At 37.9% G+C, this 20826-nt stretch overlaps 1 protein-coding gene across 9 annotated transcripts in view; it reads left to right on the top strand.

Annotated features, from left to right (window-relative positions):
- NFIB (nuclear factor I B) overlaps positions 1-20826 on the top strand; it is a 170654-nt gene that overhangs the window by 79439 nt on the left and 70389 nt on the right. For all 9 annotated transcript variants that reach the window (XM_015653316.1, XM_015653313.1, XM_015653312.1 and 6 more), the window contains exon 3: positions 18646-18699. In XM_015653316.1, coding sequence (XP_015508802.1) covers positions 18646-18699 — 54 coding nt within the window. The remainder of the gene's footprint in view (positions 1-18645; positions 18700-20826) is intronic.

Below are 20826 nucleotides of genomic sequence, written 5' to 3'. Positions count from 1 at the left end.
TACAAAGTCTTCTGATGCAATGTGGCCATGGGCAATAAGCATTTCACGGATCAGTTGACTAGCATTTTCACAAAAAGCTCCTATTCAGATGTTATAATATAATGATAGTTGATAGGGAGGCTTAGGACCATAAATAGATAGGGGCAGCACCCACAAGACAAGCTTTGTATTCACTTAGTGTCTGTAAGGTTGTGATTCTTCTACTAATGGAATATTTTTTTCTGGTGTGGACACTTCCTATTTTATTTTTTAATTTGAAGTGATGCTAAAAGGTCTGTAGAGTTTTATTTCATAAAGAAAATTCAGTGAAAAAATCATGATGCACTCGAGTGTCAGCTGTCATTATCCAAACCACCAGAATCTTGTGAAATTGCCCAGCAAGCGATGGGAAAGCAATGAAATGCCTTAGCTTAGGTTGTGCACAGTTATGGTTAAAGCAGAGTACAAGGCCTAAGTAATCTCTCAATTTCCATTTGTCTTGACATTGAATACAATGAGAGAGAACTCTTCTGTCTATTATACAGGCCTGGGACAGGATAGGTAAGGTTTTCTAATTCTGCCCAAGGGTGGTGTATCTTGATGTCCTCATCATCTCAAATAAAATAGAGACTGTCACAGCAAAGGTTTGAGATGTTTGGAAAGGTTTTGTACATTTTGCTGGTTATTTGGAAAAGACAGGGATTTTCTTTAAAAGCTGGCCAATGCAATCAGTGTGAAGGAGGTATAAAGCATGTGGGGCTTTGCTGGTGCCTTGTCCCTGAGCACAGAGTGGCTGTACTTTGCAAATGTCCCAACGTGTATGCTCCTGGCACAGGGGAAGCATATGACGATTTGTTCATAATTTAAAACAATAAAGTAAGCTTCCCTTCAGGAAACCCCTCCTCCCCCCTTTTTTCCCCAGTGATGGGATGTGTGGAGCGGTCAGCACGTCTTCTAGCCCTCTGCTCTGCGCAGTGAGCCTGGTGTGACTGACTGGTGGTGCCAGGTCCCACTCGTATCTGGAAAACCAGCTCCTTGCCTAAGTTAAAACAATCTGATGGTTTTAGAACCAGTTTTGGCTTTTGCCCTTCACGCAGGACGACACTAGATCGACGACATTTCGGGATAACTGCTTGGCAGCCATTTTAGAAACTGCCTGTGCTGAGAGCTCTCTGGCTGCCAAAAATTGCAGACACTCTGTGCCAAAACACTCTTGGCAGTAGAGATAAACTTTGCAGAGATACACAGTCCAGAAATATCTTATAATTACAAAGCACAGGGGGCAGAATGTTTTTACAATACAGCTGTGCTAATGTAAACATTTAATTTGGCAGCCCTCTCCACCCACTTTTCAATTAACCGGGTTTATGCAGATACTTTAGGTCTGCAATAAACTTTATTGCTGCTTCTCTTAGAGTACAGTTTATGAAACACAGATTTGAAGTATTTTGGGGGCTTTCTATCCATTTAGCAAGGCACATTGAAAATGTTAGGCTGTTGTAAAGGGAAGTGTCAATTCCTGTTTTAAAATGCCTTAGCTCTGGCTTCGCTAAAAGCTTTTGCTTTAAAAGTATATATTAATTGGGGCCTGTCTCCTTTGCTTTTTCCCAAAGCAAGTAACAGGATATTAATAGAAAGAAATGAAATCACTTAAAGAGCTACAAAAGGACATTTGTGCTGGTGGTGATCATTAGAAAAGACAAATGTTCCTGGTGTTGCAAAATGGTGCTACAGAGAATAGCTCTGAACAGCAGTCTTTACAACTATAATTGCAATAATTGTGTGATAGCTGCAGTAATTGTTCTCATAGAGTAAAAGAAAAATAATTTCCAATCACAAGCATTATTCAGCCTTAGATGGCAAAAGCAGCCAAAGAGCCTTTCCTGAAAACTCCAGAATGCTGGAGGTTGCAGTATTTTATAATGAGATGAGTTAATTGGCTTTTTAAAATTGGCTAATATTTTATAATATAAAATGGCATGTTAGATAAAATCTTTTCACTGACTATAAAATAAATTAAAGTAACTCTCTCTAATAACTTTTGCATTTTGTGGGAATGAAAAGTGTGACTTTGAAAGGCCAAAAGGTGGAGTCCTCCCTCACAGTATCTCCCCAATTCTGTGAGGGATCAGACCCTGTCAGATGGGCTGTCCCTGCTCTGGAGGGCTCTGTATTCAGGAGCTAGGCAACACAGATAAAACACAGTCACAGAATCAGATTAGCACATTCTCTAGGTGTGTCAGACTTCAGGATTCAAAGGATCACTTCAGTTTGGACAAACTGAGGATTGGGACTGATTGTTGGTAGATCTTTTTTTTTCAAAGTATGTTGAGGTTTTAGTTATGAAACTTGGATGGGCAGCCAAGAAGAAGCTGTCTTGTTATGTTAATTTTGACATTTGTATTTCCAGGCCAAGCCACTTACTGCTAATTATGCAGTAGCAGCAGCAGAATGAAGGCTTCTGATAGTCCCACAGCAGTCTGGATGTTGGTCTCTGCCCCACAGAGCATTCAGCTTTGGTTTCCCTGTGTGTGGGGCCAGGACGTGGTGGTGTGAGGCAGTGGGATGACTGGTAAAGGACAGGAAAGTGCCTTTACAGCTGACATGCAGAAACTTGTTGGGGATTGGTTAAAGTATTTTTGCTTTGAACTTCAAATGAGGGAAGGGAAAGTATGCAAGTAGATAGAAAAGTGACAAGACTGAGGGCATAGTTTGCCAGAAAGTTTTTAAATGGGTGTGTTATGGCCCAAAGACAACTCAGTGAAATTAACTACATAATTTTTTAATGGATTCCAGGAAGTTTGGTTGTAAATGTGAGTGAAAGGCCATCAAGAAGAAAAAGCTTCTTAATTTACTTGTTTCTAGTAGACTTCACATGCATGTGATTAAGTAGTAATTACTAAGGCATAACAGCATAGATATATTAAAAAACTATTTGAAGAAGGTCAGCAAAAGCAGATGCTGAACATAAGCTAGGACCTAGTTGTAATGATAATTCTCTCTGCTACCTGTTGAGCTATAAGGACTTGCTGTGAGGAACGGAATATAGTTTCTGTATGGGATCCCATAAAATTGGCTACTGCAGGAATCCAGAATAAGGTCTTGTCCTGCATGATCACAAGACATTTTCTTACACTCCTATTGTAGGAAGTGATCACTGCTTTCAATTTACAATCATCGTACTTTCTTTCTATCAATCAATCAATCAATCAATTTTGCTGATAAATTGTAATGATCTGTTTTTCTTAAGTGCTCTCTCATTTATTAATGAACACACTTGTTCAGCATTGTTGTTGTGATTAGAGTGTAATTACAGTAAAGAACAGAGTGCTTTTGGGAGTAGTATGAAACCTCTTAATAGATTTTGGTCTTTGTGAACAATAAAAAATCAGTTGGTGAATTAAGTGGCAAAGGGCTGTGATGAGTGGGATCTTTATTTTCTCCTTTATTTGGCCCTGGGAGTCTGTGAGAATTCTGGTCATGGCCCAAAGGCAGAATCAACATTTTAAAAATCATGCTTTGTAATTCACTGGTGTTAAAATAATGTGTAATCAAGATAGTAAAAGCCTGGCCACAGGAATGAAACATCTGAAAGACAGTGAGAAATGCATTCCACACCTACAAAGAGATTGTTTATCAGGTATCTTTGACAACAGTGCTTTAATAGGTTATTGGTAAATAAAGATCTGTATGAAATGCAATCTCCTTTGCCACCTCCCTTCCTAAGGCTTTACTGAACCATGGGTGGTATTTGGGGGACAAAATAGCCCGTGTATTTTTTTCTCTATGAATAAGCCTCCTAAACAGCTGGTTTGGCACAAGGTGATTTTGTACCACTCTGGGAGGGCAGAGTCCCCGTACAGCTGCTGAGGGTCTCCTATGTGGAAGACAATCTCCATATCTAGGAGGGAGCCAGACCTTCCTGGGTAACACAGCAACATGAGCCACACTCTGCTGTGTCCCCTTTGAAATTTGCAGTCCACTGTAAGTGCAAGGAACCTTGACTAACCAATGGAGGAAACATCTATAATAGTCCTCCCTCTGCACGTGTTGGCAATGTTCCCACCGCTTCCTTTGAGGCAATGAGCGCCACGGCTGCACTGCCCCAGGTTGCAACAGCCTGCAATCTGCAGAGCACAGGGCTGGAAGTGACCTACTAAATTCTGTGCCCAGGGTGGGAACTGTACCCACAGAAAAGCCCAAAACAACCTCCCTTTGTTCAGGTGTTTGAGAATATGCAAAGCCAGAGCTGTTTTCTCATCCTAGGTTTGAAGATGAGTGTTTGCATAATTTTTTAGGCAAATGCTGGATGTGAAATAGTACTGCTCAGCTGATATGGCAAGAATTAAAAATCTACTTTCAAAGTGGTAAATGCAGTTTGCCACAATAGGCAGTCTGCTGCCAATGCTTCCTGAGGCTACTTGAAAGCTCGAATCATCAGGACTGGGGGCTGGGGGCAAAACAGGGACATGTGTGAAGGGGATTCCATGCTCTAGCAGTGTCTTAGAAAGATACTGGAAAGCTCATGCTCATATGGTAGCAGCAAGATTTTACCCTGCCAGCCCATAGATGATAGTAACAATGCTATTTCAGTTCCTTAGAAAACACATAAACAAGGGCAAATGAAGTATTCCCCTGTAGAGCAGAAGAGTGGATTAGATTCCGGTATAGCACTTCAGTTTATCAAGCATTTAGTGTTTAGGATGTACAATACAGCCGTATGTGACTTGCCAGCTATCTGGGCTTCCCCCACTGTTTCTGGTTTGGCAACAACATGGTTTTTCACCCTGTTGCAATGCTGACTGCCAAGGAGACATGGCCAGCTTTCTGCTTCCTGTCTTCCTCTTTGTTCTGGCTTGGCCTGCATTCTGCCTGCCAAGTCACAGATGCCAAAAGCTTATTCAAAAAGGTCAAACAACTAAGGCTTGAAATCACCTATGCCAACATTTGTATTTCCCTTCTATTCTTCTGTATTTGTCTAAATGGAAAGTACACACCACATGGCTGAGACAGGCATACAGAGAAATTTTTTCAAAAGAGTGTGCAGATTATAGTTCTACAAAATGCTCATGAGGGCAGGAAGCACTAAACTTTGCTTAAAATTCCTCTTATGGAATTCCAAGTGCTAAATATATATATTAACCTCTTGGTTTTTTGAATTTATGTCTCTCCCCTTTCTCACCCAACTCGGTTTTGCTTACTCTTGCTCTTTTATTTTGTTTAGGAGCCAAGTTCATCTGGAATTTAGTACTACAGATCTCTGCAGTTGGATCTGCAGTTACACTAATATCTGTAACCCTGCTGTAGCCACTAAGAAAATTAGGCTTTCTGTAATATTTATAATTGGAAAATTCTAATAATAAGTATGTAGATGTACAGACATCATCAAGATAAATCTGAAAATTCCTGAACTGTATGGTCTTATATATTTTCTCCAGAATAAAATTTGTTTTCCTGATTGCAGTTCAGCCTCTCCCCACCTTGTGAGACGGAAGCAGAAAAATGTATCTACCACTTATATTCCTGTAATGTTCTTATCCTGATAATGATATTAGTCTATAACTTCAACCTCCAAGTTTTAAACTAGACACTAAGGCTGATAATAGTAGCCTTGAATGCAGAATGACTGTTGGCCACGAGTTTTAAAATTGCACAGTTGTAGGGTAAGCCTTCAGTTCAGATGAGTCAACAAAGCCCAGGTAACAAAGCACAGCTTACTTTTCAGTCAGTCTTCAAAGGAAACTACTCACTTTACTCATCATTCTCTCAGCCTTTCCCCTATCCTACACACCCTTAAAGAGAAGGTGTTTCCTTAAAGTAATGGTGAGAAGCAAAATAAAACAAAACACAAGGACGCCTTCAGCAACAGGCATTTCATAATAAGCAGCATTGGATTATCTCTTATTCAGATAAGCAAAAAACCTGTACAACTCTTGGTGGTTTTACTTTGTTTAAATAAAAATGTTTTCCTGGACACTGCAAAAATTGCATCTTTGAAGAATATTCCAAGGCATATGATGATGGCACAAGGAAGGTAGAGAGAAAATGCAAAAAGAAGACAGCAAAAATAATGTGTTCATATTCAACTTATCTGAGAGTAAATCTTTAACTATTTAACAATTCAGTAAATCTTTAACAATACAGTATGCCTAAAGTTAATTATAGACCTAGATTTTTGGTAAATGGAGCTGCCAATATCTTTAATGGGGTAACTGTGCCCTTTCTAGTGTCAAATATTGCTTATGGACAGCTGCCTGTGTGAAAAAATATGTCAGTTTTCTGTCACTCTCCCCTACTAATCTCATGGAAAGATACAGTCCAGAGAATTTGCCTTGTTCTACCCTAAAATCAGTGCACTTCTTTTTTCATGCCTTATAATTTAATGTGTTATTTTTTGACATGTGAATTTTTTTATGTGTGTTTAGTCTAGTCTTTTTTTTTTTTTTTTCATGCTGCAACATACTGATTACATTTTTTTCCATCTGCTGCTTATTAAAATAGACTTATACTAATACATTTGGGAAGGCAGCTATCCTTTTGGTGTTGACATATGCCTTTACTAAGAGATCCTCATGTGATTGCTGTATTCTACATGAACTTAATGTTAGGCTGTGGTGTGTTGTTTGAAATGGTGTAGGTGGGAACCATGCAAAGATACCTGCACTTGCTGTGACCGAGCCAAATGATATACGAAAAACTCTGTAGGTTTGGAAGCTTAGCCGTCGTCCTAGAGTGATGTTTTCTGGGCTGTCTCCTATATACTGTCTCCTAACTGTGGTAACCTCTAGACTAAACTTGATATAAAGCTTTAGTTTGACTCTTATTGCCATGGCTATCTGTCTTCATGTGCTGTTTCCATCTCCTGAACGCTTACATCATGCTGTTATCAATAGCTATGCGTATGGAAGTGATTTCATTGTTCATTTGATTAAAATAGAAGAAAGGGTCCATACAATATTGCTGGTGTTTCCTGGGGGGACACAGGGCTTTAGACTTGGAGCAGACAAACTGACTTGATATGGAATGTGCTTTAATGTTGTTACACAGATTTAATTTTAGTGATTGTGTATGTCAGAAGACTAATGACAGGATCACTTTAGAAAAATTGGCCAAACTGTGTGCTGGTCTGTGCTTAGTTTTTGGAGACTGCTTTGCTGCTGGTGGAGTGCTTCTGTTACCAACCCTGATGTTGCATTGCTCTACTGCAGACAGGTCACATACCTCAGTTCTCCTTCCACATGTGGAAGGGAATGTGAGACATTCAACTGAGCAATGCATTAACAAGAGCATCACATGAAAAGTGCTTATGCTTATGGTGCAGCTTCACACTTTTCAGAGGCAGGGGCAAGGGGGGAAGCAATCTGGGAGGACTGCTGACCAGCAGACTTAACTGTGCCCTGTCCTGCGATCAGTGCCCTTTTTTTTATTATTATTATTTTTTTCTTCTTTTGGTTTGTTTTTCTTTCACTTTGTTTTGGTTTTTTTCGTTTGTTTTTCACAAGTATGATGTGTGACTTACTAGTGGGCCCTCTTCAATGCTTGCCTGTCAGTCACACCCACTGGGTGGAGAAATACAGCCCTAGGCCAAGGTGAATTTCATGTAAGAATTGTATTTTCCCATGTTCTTGCGTTTTAAGTGGGCATTAAAGGGATACAATTGTTATTCAGAGGTACAACACCTCCTGGAAAACTACTTGAAAGGATACAAGCGTTTTGGGGCTTTGGAGATTTGCTTAACGCAACTGTTCATAAATGTAAAATTTAATGTCAAACTATCCAATTGGTCTCATCTGCATAACAATACAAATTCTAGCTACTACATGGAAACCTGAACTGCTCAAAATTAGACTGATGTGAATGAAGTCTAGATTTGGCTTTGCATACTTTTCTGAATTCACTTTAAGTTGCTCAAGCAGCACAGACAGATTGACTTTACACGGCTCTGGAGTGTTGGTAACAACCACACCAAAAAAAAGACCGGGCTAAAAAGGGAGTTGTAATAATATTCTAATTTCAGAATCACACAAGGTGTGTTGTGTATTTGTGTAGACCAGGAAGAGACAGGCAGAAGGGAGGAAGGTTAAGCAAAATCTGAGTTTGCAGGTTACCATTCGAGTATTATTGAAATCAGTCTTGAAATCAGACATAAAAAGTCTGCCATAATTTCAGTGCATACTACTGAACTATTGTGCAGTACATTGTGTCTCATCTAACTAGTTCAGGTCACGTGTTTTTAACCCATTTGTTCAGGAAAACATAGTGGCCAAGGGGCCTGAATACACATAAGGTATTAAACTGAATTTGAACCTGCTATATATGAGTGCACAATAGGCAAATTATTAGTATTGTTCACAGAAGAAGGGCAGTGCAAGTATGATGCTGCTATTTTTTGCTCTAAAGCTTTTTGAAAAATCTGGAATATTTCTGTAAGGAATGCTATTGTGAAAGGGCTGTTGTTCACATTTATTCCTGTTCTTTCAGTAGTGCACAAGAAAGTCAACATGTTTAACCCATTAGACTTCCCTCTTCTCAAAGACCAAAATATTGGCTATAAGTAAGATAAGCCTGAATCGATATGAATTTATAACTTCCGCACACACACACATACATGCAGAAATACATGAATATAAAGGGTTATTAAAGTGGAGAGTTCTGTTTGGATTTAATTTTATTTCATATATTTAGCTAGCAAAAAGTTATTTTTTTAGTATTAAAGGGCCTTTAATAAGAATCTAAATAAATCTGCAGTTATAGTAGACATGCTGAATATCTAAGGTTACTCATTCTGGCTTCATGTCTTGGAATTGTTGGGTGGTACAACTCTTTCTGCTTTATACACAGACTGAAACTTGAGTTTCTGATACATTTTCAATAAACATGTACAAGGTTTTTTAACTCCAAAGACTTTTTTTTTTATAGCTTCAGACCAAACCAGTCTTGATAACTTTTTCAAGGTCCTGCTGTGAGAGAGTAATGGTAAGAAAATAAGCCTTAGAAACAGTGGATGGTTAAATAGTATTCAAGACACTGTCAAATTATCAGGTACAGCAAGAATTTTGAGTCAGGGTTTTTGTTTACCCTCCATCTCCCCCCACCCTCAATGCCCCCTTAATTAGCACTCAATTTTTACTCATGCAAAAAAACCCCAAGAACTAGTAAGCAATAAAAATGAAAGCCTTGGAATGTAAATCCATACATCTGTTGTTTTAGATAAAAAAAAGTAGTATCCTTTTTTCAAGTACGTAATACCCTTAGTTACTGCAAGAACATGCGCCAACTTTTGTAAATAAAGCAAAATTGAAAGAGCAAAATCAGCCTCTGCTGTATGCTGAACTAGAAAGCACATTTTAAAATCAATACTGCAGCTGGTATTGTACATATCAGATATAATAGTCTCTGTCAGGGAACTTCATCTACACAGATGATTAGAAAGTTTGGGAAATTAGAAATCACTTAAAAGTGATGTGTAATATCCAGTGAAAATCATAAAATTTTGAAACAGATGCTGCCATGTGATATTGGCCACAAAACTACAGAGTTATGCTGGGCAGGCACAAAAGAATATGATCAAATAGGATTTAATACTTTTATAATAGCTTTTGACCAATATGACAGCAACAGCAGTACTGTTGCTGGTAGGAGATGAGGAACCTGTGCAAAAAATGTTCTTTAAAATTGCTTTGTATTAAACTTGAAAATCATGGTTTACATGGTTTAAACCAAGATAACTTTTTTTCCTTTTCAAGTAACATGCTTTAAAAAAAAATTCCTTGTATTCATTTGCAGAACATTGCCGCCCAAACTCAAAACTGAGTTGGTCATACATTTGTATGCTTTAGTCAGTCCTACATTTTAAATTCTTCTGGGGCACATCATATGACTAGGTGCTTCTAATTTTTATTTACTGTAAAAGGTCAAAGTAGAGAGAAAATTGATATGTAGGTCATAATTTTTTTATCACTATTGCTTCAGTACTTTCTCATCATTTGTTACGAGCTTGTGTATAAACACAGTGCCTGTGAGCACACACACAGTTACTGTCAAGCTTTGAACCACTGGCATGAAAAGCTGTGGTGATATTTTTCAGCCAGGTCTTGTATATTACCTACTTAGTGCACATAAATAGATTTAATCTTTCTTTTGTCATGGTTAGTTTGTTTTAATTGTGTGTGTACGTGTGTGTATGTGTGTGTGTGTGTGTGTGTGTGTGAGTGAATATGGATAGGCAAAGTGGGGCATATTTCATCCATGAACTTTTACATTACAGCAGACTACATTAAACCACTTTATAAAGAACATGTGTATATACTTCCATTTGAGACATTGTTTTCACAAAGATCTCTGATAAAAAAATGTGTTACTTGAGGATCCACAGAACTATGGCGTTCCTTATGCCCCATGTCTCTTAGAAGTAAGTTAAGTAGCATACGACTGTAAATTTCTGAACTGCTGAGGAATCTGTCTTTTATTACTGTATGATTTAGTGGAGAATGCAATGCACTTCGAAGAAAAAAAAATGCAGATCTGTCCAACAGTGTATGTTGAACTATGCTTTTTTTGTTCTTTTAAACTGTAATTTACCATAAACTGCTTCATCTAAAAGTTGCTGGAGCAACTTTTCATTGATTTTAACAACTTTTGTCTGTGACTCATGTTAACAAAACTGATTTTGTCTTAGTCCTGTCATCATTATTCCTGGCTCAAGAATGTTGTCTTATGTAGTGGAAATGTGAATTTTATCTCTCTGAGCTCTTTCTGCTTTTCTGCTCTACAGTTGAACAGAAAATGAAATCCCGATTGCATGGGACTCAGTGGTAAAATCTGCATTGGTTTCCCTGAAACCAGAATCTGTGCAGTGGGTTCAGGTTGGATGTTAGGAAGATTTTCTTCACGGAGAGGGTGGTTGGAAACTGGAATGGGCTGCCCAGGGAGGTGATGGAGTCACCATCCCTGCATGTGTTTAAGTAAAGACTGGATCTGTCTCTTAGTGCCATGGTCTAGCTAACAAGGTAGAATTGGATCATAGGGTGGAATCAATAATCTCAGAGTTCTATTCCAACCTAATTGATTCTGTGATTTTGTAAAGATCTCAGCAGTATACATTGCATATACATCAGGGCCAACCCTGTCTTACAGAACAGAAAAAAGTGATCAGTTATTATTAAGGTGAAGGTATATGCAAGGAAATCCCTAGTATTTGTTTGCAAATACAAACTTTTAAATTAACATAGCTTAGCATATAGTTTCTTCCTTTCCTAAACATCACAATAAATCTTCCACTGTGTTCTACATTTCGCTTTTGATTTTCTGAAGAATGAGAAAAAAAGCCCTTTATGAAACATACCTTAATGTAAAAGGTCTTCTTGGGTTCCAAAACTAACTTCTGACTATATTAGTATCCACAGTATCCTCCAGATGGAGAAAATTAAGCATTCATATCTCATCTTGTCCTACTGAATCCAACAACTTTTGGAAAGAAATGTCATTCTTTCACATTCACCCACATGTGGCTTGATACCTATGTAAATCTCATCTTAATGTACATGTCAAAAAAGAGCTCAACTAATATTATGAGGTATGGGAAATATTTGTTTCAGGCCATGAAAAAATGTAACCCTTAACTTAAAAATATGTGTGTGTGTGCGTGCATACATAGATATGTATATATTCCATGCACAACTTATAACACAGCTGGGGAAATTTGTTCAGCTTTCAATATGAGCAACATATGGTCTTTATAAATTGTATAAGAAATATTTTGAATAAATAAGTGTTGTGACTTATGTCACATAAACAAAGGAATTCAAATTAAAAAGATAAATCTATGCATGAGATATAAAGCTGAAAATCTTACTATGCATATTGCTATTTTCATTCTCATAAATGCTTCTAGGTCTTTGAATTTCTTTCAGCTACATAAAAAATGAATTTACTCCCAGAGCTCCACTTCTTAACTAGGGCAGTTTAAAAACTAAACAAGGATTGAGTCAGTTAATTAATTTAAATGAGATTACAAATCAGAAACACATTACGTAATGTTGATTTAATTACCATTTTTTTATTTACCTAATTAAAATACTCTGAAGGAAAGTTAACAGTCTTGACAATGGCTGGTTGGGTGACTTGGCAGAGGCAGATCTGCTGATAAACGGTGGGGTGAAGCAGGGAGCCTGCCATGACCCGTTGGGCTCTGAAGCCCATCACACACCATCTCACTGGCATTGCCCTGGTGAGCCCAGGTGTGGGGATACTCCTCCACTGGCACTGACAGGGCGTTTCAACCAGCCATGCTGGCCAGAGGCAAGCTTGTCTGGGGTGGGAGGGCATGGGGGCAGGTGGTGAAATGGATCAGCTGATAGCTTAATAACTCTTGCTGTGCCCCCAGTCCAAAGCAAACAATTTTAAGCTGAAATGAAAACTGAGCCCAGCTTCTGCTGACTATCCTGATCAGCTCTCAACAGAGGCACCTCCATGGCCCGAGCCATGAAGGCTTTATGAAGTGGCATGACTGCTTGGGCTAAAAGCCTAGGTATCAGCACCAGCAGACACCTTAGCTTTCTGGGGTGAGCGGTCAGCTCTGTTATTTGCTGCCTTTTTCAGGTAGGTGAAGGTTAGACAGCAGCAGTCTTTTGATGTGAAGAGCCCAAGTCACTGTTACAGCTCTTGGTGCTACACAAGGCTGCTGCTGAAGCCTGACTGCACATGATCACCACATCCAGCCTTCAGGGTATCTCCTGCTGTTGCACTGGTGTCGTGAGAGGTCCCAACCATGCCTTCTGGGTCATTTCTCTATGCTGCTTATTTACCACCAGTTGTACGAAAAATACAGGACTAGCTTTTCATGTAGGTACCCAGTGCAATAGCAGAGCTATCTTGTGAACACTGAGGAAGCTCTTGCAGAATAAGGGTAGCAGAACAATGCAAAAGAAGTCACTGATTCAGAGCTGTGCATGTTTCCAGTCTGGGTGTCATGAACACATATTGCTAACAAGGGTATACTGTTGTGAAAAGATGCAAGGGCATGTTGGGAAAGCATACAAGGACAAACATGTCTTTCTCATAGTGAAGCCCTACTTGTTTCTTAAGGTGCTGCTTCCTCCTTGTGAGAGCTGTGCTAAGTACCATATCTCTTAGGGACATATAATCATGAAATACACTTGGTTGAAAAAGACCTTTAAAATCTTGAAGTCCAACTGTAAACCTAACATTGCCAATACCACTAAATATTGCCAATACCACTAAATTATGTCCTTAAATGTCACATCTATAGGTCTGTGAAATACCTCCATGGAAGGTGACTTCCTGACTTCCCTGGGAAGCTGATTGCAATGGCTGGCCACCTTTTGGTGAAGAACTTTTTCCTAGTGTCACGTCTAAACCTGCCTCGATGCAAAGCCTCCCTTGAGGCTGTTTCCTCCTGTTTTATCACTTGGTCCTTGGGAGAAGAGACTGACCTCACCTGGTTACAACCTCCTGTCGGCCTCCTGTAGAGGGCAATAATGTTCAACCTCCTTTTCTTCAGGCTAAGCAATGCCAGCTCCCTCAGAGCTCCCCACAAGACTTGCTCTCTATCAAACAAATCGGTGGCTGTGAACATTTTAGCAGACGAAATCAGAGAGACAAAATTTTCTGGAGAATATTTGAATTAAGTGTAGTTATCTATGAAAAAATGAAAAATAAATCCCCCCCAAGTTAATATACTTATGAAAACAAGGGTGACACTAGCATTTCAATGTTTATAGCAGCCTTTCAGTGGATACTATCCACTTTTCAGTGGAAAATGCATTAAACCATGTTTAGTTTGTTTATACCACGAATTACCTGTCCTATCACAAGAGTTGGTGTGAATAATGCTATTAAAATGGTACAATAATTCTCTATTGTCAGAAAAGGGCTACACAAAGAAAGACACTGCTTCTGCAAAATGAAATTGTTACAAGCGTTTGGGAAGTCTGTCAAACCAATAAGTTGCCTTGCCCAGGTAAAATAATATAGGCAGTAAAAGGTAGTTACATAGTACAATTAGGGTAATAATAAGTAAAGGTAATGATCTAAAGTACAGGGATGAAATTATTTATCTGTTCTATTGATTTTTGCTGCCCATTTTATTTCCTTTGGAGAAGAGGAAGATGTCTTTGCTATGGATGTTCAGAGTCTTTGAGAGATCAAGATCAACAATCTTGATCAAAATCACAGCTGATCCTGTGATTTTCAGGGGTACAACCCTTTGCCTCAAGTGATGTCAGGTGGCAAAGTAATCCTCCTGACAGTCTGGAAAGTAGACTTTCCTGCTATTTGATTCCTGCTCACGATAGTGAACTGTCAGCTGCCAAGCGCTGTATATTAATTTGAAAGTTTGAAAAACTTTATACATGGTTTGATGATGGCCACATTCCTATGGTCCCTTATCCCTCATACCACAGTCAGAGACTATCAAAGAGCAAGGATTTATTTACCTGTTGGTGAATGATTAAATTAGTGTCTGTAAACTGAGATCATCTGAGGCTGATCAAAGGATCTCCTCATAACCTGTGGCAAATAGAAACGCATTCACTGAGAAAGTTTATTTCGTTAGTGTGATGCCTGTGGACAATGTGCTTATTCCCCTAAGACATGGCTCTAGAAAGTATTTTTAGATTTTAACAGATTCTGCTGCTACTTGTTTTCAATGCCTTTGATATTATGCTCTAACAGACAGGCTTAAAAACAAGATTTTTTGTACTGGATAGGGCATAAGGAATGTGTAGCAGCTTGCTTTTTAAAGAGACTCTCTTATCAGCTGAAAAGTTAAAAGTTAGATTACTGAGGTGAGCAATGCTAAAAATCCTTCAGGAAGCTGGTGAAAGTATGACTTTCTTGACTTTGTTGGCATGGTTGTCTTTCTTGCTTGTCAAAGACAAGGTGGTTCAATGGGAGAGAGCATCTCATCCTTTGCTATATGGCAAACCATCAGCTTTTTTTTCTTCATTTTCTTCTGCCTTATGAAGCCAAGACTTTTCCTAGTGTATCACAGGGAAAATGGAAGCTTATTTTCTCACTTGAGGCAGGCCTCAGCAGTCAGTTTGTCTTAACTCTGGTTACACTGAGAGTTATGTGCACTCAGAGATGCTCATTGTGATCAATCCCTGGAAATGAAAACATAGGAAAAAATGAAGTATAAAAGTTTAAAATGAAGTATAAAAATGTCAGCTTCTTGACTCATCCTTTCATACAGTCTCCTAGGAGCAAGAGTGATTTGAATAGAATGTCTTGGAAATAGCCATGCTAAATCATGATAAGTTATATATAGAGTGCATCAGGGTTTTTTGACCTGTTAAAAGTAAACTCTGCTTTGAACCTATTTCATATAAACTGTTAATCCATGGGGCAATAACTTATCAGAGATAAGTTGCTTCAGTCAGCACCAAGAAAAGCAGAGCAGATATGCTACTGTGGCTGTGAGGTGCACAGGAAAGCCATTTTGTGGAAATGGTATGTGTAGGTGCTCCCTACCAACAACTCCCTATCAATAACTACAACAACAAAAAAACTAAGGGAACTTACAGTTGGGAGCTACATAAATTAAAATTATGAAAATTTCAGTTTCATTGCATGAACATGATGATATTTTATTTGCTTCTTGTTGTGTATCTTTCCAGCTTCTAGCTTATGAAGTTGCTTGGGGTTTGGGTTTTCTTTTGGTGGTTTGATTTCTTTTACTTTTGGTTGTTGGACATTATTTTTTTTTTTTTTTTAAATGTGTAAGAGTTATTTGCTGGGACAATTGAATGCAAATCCAGCTAGACACACAATGAGTTTGGTTTATGTCTTTCTCAATCACTCTGGAAGAAAGGGCTCATGTTGTTAATTAGTGATCTTGTACAGATGAGGACAAAGAAAGATTAAAAGTTTTTGAACATGTCTTTTTCTTCCTTAGCTTCTGTGGCTTCCCAAAAATGCCGGTTACTCCCTCTTTTAGAAGTGCATTGCTCTGATGTTTCTGTGCATTCAGTGCTCTGCTCGTATGAAACTATTAATATAATTTAGTCCTACAATGACCATGATCCTTTTGAACTTTGCAAAGTTATTTGCATCCAATCAAAACAGAACAGAAGAGTGCTTTATAATTACTGACATTGGTAAGAGAATTGGATCACCACAGGTCACCTCAAGTCTGTGTCTTTCATCATGAGGATCAGATGCTTCTCTGTGTTTTAAGTGCAGAGTTCCATAGTTTGGAACTCTATGTCTCTCATACAGAATAAAATTATTTGGTTTTTCAACAGCATTCAGTGAACGCTGAGATAACTTTATTCTCATATTCTACTTCAGTAATCTCTGCTTTCTCAAAATCTTGTTGAGATCTCTGAAAGCACAGACTGAGGATCAATATGTAAAAGCCATGATTATTGAGTAGTTAACAAAACCCAAAGTCTGACTGGAAAATTATAATAAATAATGCCAACTGCTGATCCATATGATTAGAAAGTTCTTTGCTAGATTTCTTATTACAACAACAATTGTTTGAACGTCTATTAATCTTTAAATCCTGAGTCCAGAAACTAGAAATAGAGGTAAATTGCTGTGCAAGATCTAAGAAATTACTTCACATTGTGCTTTTTTTCAGCTAATTTTAACATGAGAGAACTTCAGAAGTTATTTTCTGGTAGGCCTCATTAATTTAGTTTCAAATCTCTGTGATCCTGAAGCTATGTTGTTCAAGCTTTATTTGGTTTATCTGCTACCAAATTGACACTTCATTTAGCCACACATCTGCAGCAGTTTTATACTCAGACCACTGCTGTGTCAAATAAGTCCTCTCTAATAATCTGAATTTAAATAGTAGTATGTATGTTTTGCCGAATCAAAGAATATCTGTTAGAAGACCATCTACTTCACACAGGAAAAATGAAAATTCTCCACAAATTGGTCCATATATGGAGAAACATTAGATTTTTAGCATTTCTTGTAGCTGATTAAGTTTTCACATTAAACTAAATTAATTCTTTCAAGGGAAGTATCATATCATGCGAAGAAGCAGACATACTGAATGGTTACCTACTGTGTTGCACAATGGGACTCCTAAGAGTACCAGGTGCCAAACCATGGTAAGGGTAGAATCCAGCTCATAGTTTCGCCTTTCATGTTTCCTGACCAAGGATGAAGAAGATAGATGTCATTTAATGGGAAATTCCCTATTCAATGTGCATTTTATTGTGTACAAGAGCAATTTAATTCGCTATTGGAAAATTTAGTTGTTTTTAACACCACTGGAACTGAGTTTCACATGTGCCTTGGAATTCCAGTTCTCAGACATCTACCCAGATATACACATTTTGGGATAACTGCCATTCAGATCAGCTTAGTAGAACCTGAGCTGTGGAAAGGATTTCCATCTCAGTTAATATCTTCTGCAGAATCAAGCTTGTATTAATTTAAAGTGTTGGAGAGACCTGTGAGTCAAGCCATGTATATGAAGCTGCATAACAGGTGGCAACAGATTTCAAAGAGCTTCTTGTAGCAGGTAGAGGGAATCTCATTGTAAGCTGAGGACTTCCTCAACTATAAGAAGAGGAAATGGTAATTGAAGGAAAAATATTTGTTGATATAAACTTTTCTTCTTTTCTGTATTTTCTTCTTCTTTAATTTGGGTACTGTAAGTAGCAACGCATTCTACACCTCTACATCCATCTGGAGTTCATTTGGTGGTAGCAGTTTCTGTGGTGCTATGATGAAATCCTTTGGTGGTCTTATGCTATTAATAACACCACTACATTTGAGAAAATCAGTATTTTTTTATTCAGACACTAAAATAGCTCCATTTTAGAAGCCTGTATGTGGAAAAAATGGTGTTGCTTCATTTATTTTCTTCCTCTCTGCTTTTTTTTTAATATCTTTGTTAATTTCTTACAGTGGAGCATAGTTTTGTTCTATTATTGATGTGGGAATACAGTGAAAAGTAGATTTTTTAAAAGAAACTGTTTTTATGAATAAGAATATAATTTATTATTTAGTGTATTAACATGAAATTACATTCTCCTCTTGATTCAGTAAGTGCATGAATAATGAAAACACAGTTTGACGTGTACGGTGTTTGAGGTTTGTTAGTTTTTGCGTTACATAATCTTAATTTCACAACAGCAGTTCTCACAGGCTAGGAACACAAAGATCATGTTGTATTTAAACAGACTGTCATATCCTTGTCACAGTCATGAGTCTGTGGAAGCAATGTAGGCCTTTGTGTTTTAAGGAAAGGCTAAAGCAACAGGCCTCATCACTGCAACCTCTAGTTGCCTGATCCAGTGTGTCTTTCTGGTCACTGCCTGAGCAGTTACCTCTGCTTTGCTCATTATGCAATATTATATTTGGGGGATGGAGGGAAAAGGAATGAAAAGGTACCCTTGTAAATGTGTTTACAACTTGAGTATTTAACTGAATGAATCTCTTGTCCTTATTCAGTGATCTACAAGTTCCTCTTATGAGGATCATTGCATCTTTCACAATGATTCTACATCTGCATAAAATAAGTTATAGACAGTTTGTTTGTTCAATAATGCTTCACATAGAAAGTCAGGGAAATGACCTTTAAAGAATGAAGTATTAGTTTAATAGTTAATAGAGGGTATTATATGATTGAGAGATACTTGCAAAACAAATTATTAAAACATTTCTTTCATTTCTTTATAGATTCTGGACAACCAGGAAGTCCAAGCCACAATGATCCTGCCAAGAATCCACCAGGTAAATATAAGTTCCCGAACATGTGCATCTAAAATTGTTTGAGAACAATGATACTACTGATAATGGCTAAAGAGAGTGTAATTGGTGAGCAACATATCTTGCACTGGTGAGTAGATATAATCAGGACAAGCTGTGATACTTTAGTTCCTCTAAACTGGCAGTGCCTTAGTTGCAGTTTCATCAGCATTCATTTAATCTAAGGAGTTTTTCTTTTGTCTCATGGTTTTTAGAATTTTCTAAGTGGGGATGGTTAGCAGAGTAAGGAAGCAAGATTCCCAAATAACTTTCTTTTTGTAAAAGTCTTTCAATGCTGGCCGTTTTCTTTCATCTCAGAAAAAATACAATTGACTTGTGTCTGAAATCTGTGACTGAGCTACCATCTTTTTAACTCTTTGTATGTGCTTTATAAAATGCAAATGTGTTAGTTAATTATTATTTTTTATTAATATCAGCTCAGAGCAGTCTTGGAACATGTTAATGCATCATGGCAAGTAACACCTGACATTCCTTTGAGGGACATGCTAGTGTACATGGTCCTTTCAAGGATACTTTTAAAATAAAAAAAACAAGAGAAAATCAAACCCAGGCTTTGCCATTCCAGTCTGTTTAGACAAAAGGTTCCTTGAATTTTCATGAGGCTATCCTTCTAATCAACTGGGCTGTGCTAGTAAGTCTTGTAAACCTTTACCATGTTATGAATTTTATCAGAGTAAGACAAACAATTTGGAGAGACACACTATCACTTATTAATAATGGAGTGACTCCACCCACTATCATCACATTGAATCTTCTCATTTTAGCTCTCAGAAGATGTGTGTATTTGAAATAAGCTGCAACTAACTCAGTTTGATCTTCTAAATCCAAAATGAACCATAATCTGACCAGGAAGCAATTTTGCGTTGCTGAGCTGTTAACATATATATGGATATTTTCTGGATCTGCTACAACATTAGGATAAACAGTCTGCTTTGTGGTTGTACAGTTTTGTAGCATGCATATGATCAAAGTATTCTCTGTTTGTGAAATATGTCATGTGTATTGTGTGTGAATATCCCAAAGCAGGAGAACCATCAAAGATCATTATACAAAAAGCCATATTCCTGTTATATAAATCCCAGATATGTGTCCTTGAAGACAGGAGATGTATTTTAGAGATAAGAGGGCAGAACAAGTCAAATAACATCATTCTAAGCTCTAATGCAAGTGATTTTTTTTCTTCAAGGGATGATTCAGGCTTGTTATCAGTTTCAATTGCAGACTTTGATGCTGTTTCTTTCCAAACTGTGTGGGATGTTGAGAGTGAAATTTTATTTTTCTGTTAAATACATGCCATACATTATGTAGAATAGTGGTTTAAAAACACAAAGGAGCAAATTTACTCATAAAATAAATATGAAAAGTTTTCCTATGGATAATTACACCTTTTGAAACTTGGACCAATTAGCTATAGAGAATTTATTTTGCTTTTAGGATATCTCTGTGAGTGCAAGAAAAGCCAAATGCATTAACCTTACCCCTTTTAATCTTGAAGGATTCTTTGTAGCTTCTGGGTTTAGGAAGCTGAAGGCAGGGTCAGCTCTCCTTCAGCAGGCTTTAAAAGTCTGGTTTGGAAGTACCTTTTAGCATTTGGAGTAGGAAGGTAGAATTACATATTTTACTAGTGAGGATCACACTCTACAGTGAGTCCAGTCTCTCCAGCCCTCAGCCTTAACTCCAGTGAGGAGGAATCTTGTTGCCAGTAACAGAATGTGGTAGTTTGGCAGTAATCTAAACTACTACACAGAACCTTCGGGAGGCAGCAGACAGATTGTGTTGGCTTTCCTGTGGGCAGACTTGTGGGTCAAGATGTAACATTTGACAGGCTTCAGTGTCTCAGAAGATGGAGGGACACAGAAAGCAGATAAACCTGTTGCTGATTCATCATGAAACTTTCTGCTTCAAATATGAGCATAACACTTTCTCATGATTTCGAGTCACTGCAGCCAGCATTATCCCTTTTGTCTGCTGCCAAGTGGGGACAGAAAATAGAAGCTGTGTCTTGCTTCCCTTGAAACCCTTCATTTAAGCAGAGACAGAGGATAATTGAATGTCATCTGCTGGAGGATGACTTTCTAGCTTTGTTCAGCT

Source organism: Parus major, chromosome Z, assembly GCF_001522545.3.
Source record: "Parus major isolate Abel chromosome Z, Parus_major1.1, whole genome shotgun sequence".
Taxonomy (NCBI): Eukaryota; Metazoa; Chordata; class Aves; order Passeriformes; family Paridae; genus Parus; species Parus major.
This window is presented reverse-complemented; position numbering and strand designations above follow the sequence as displayed.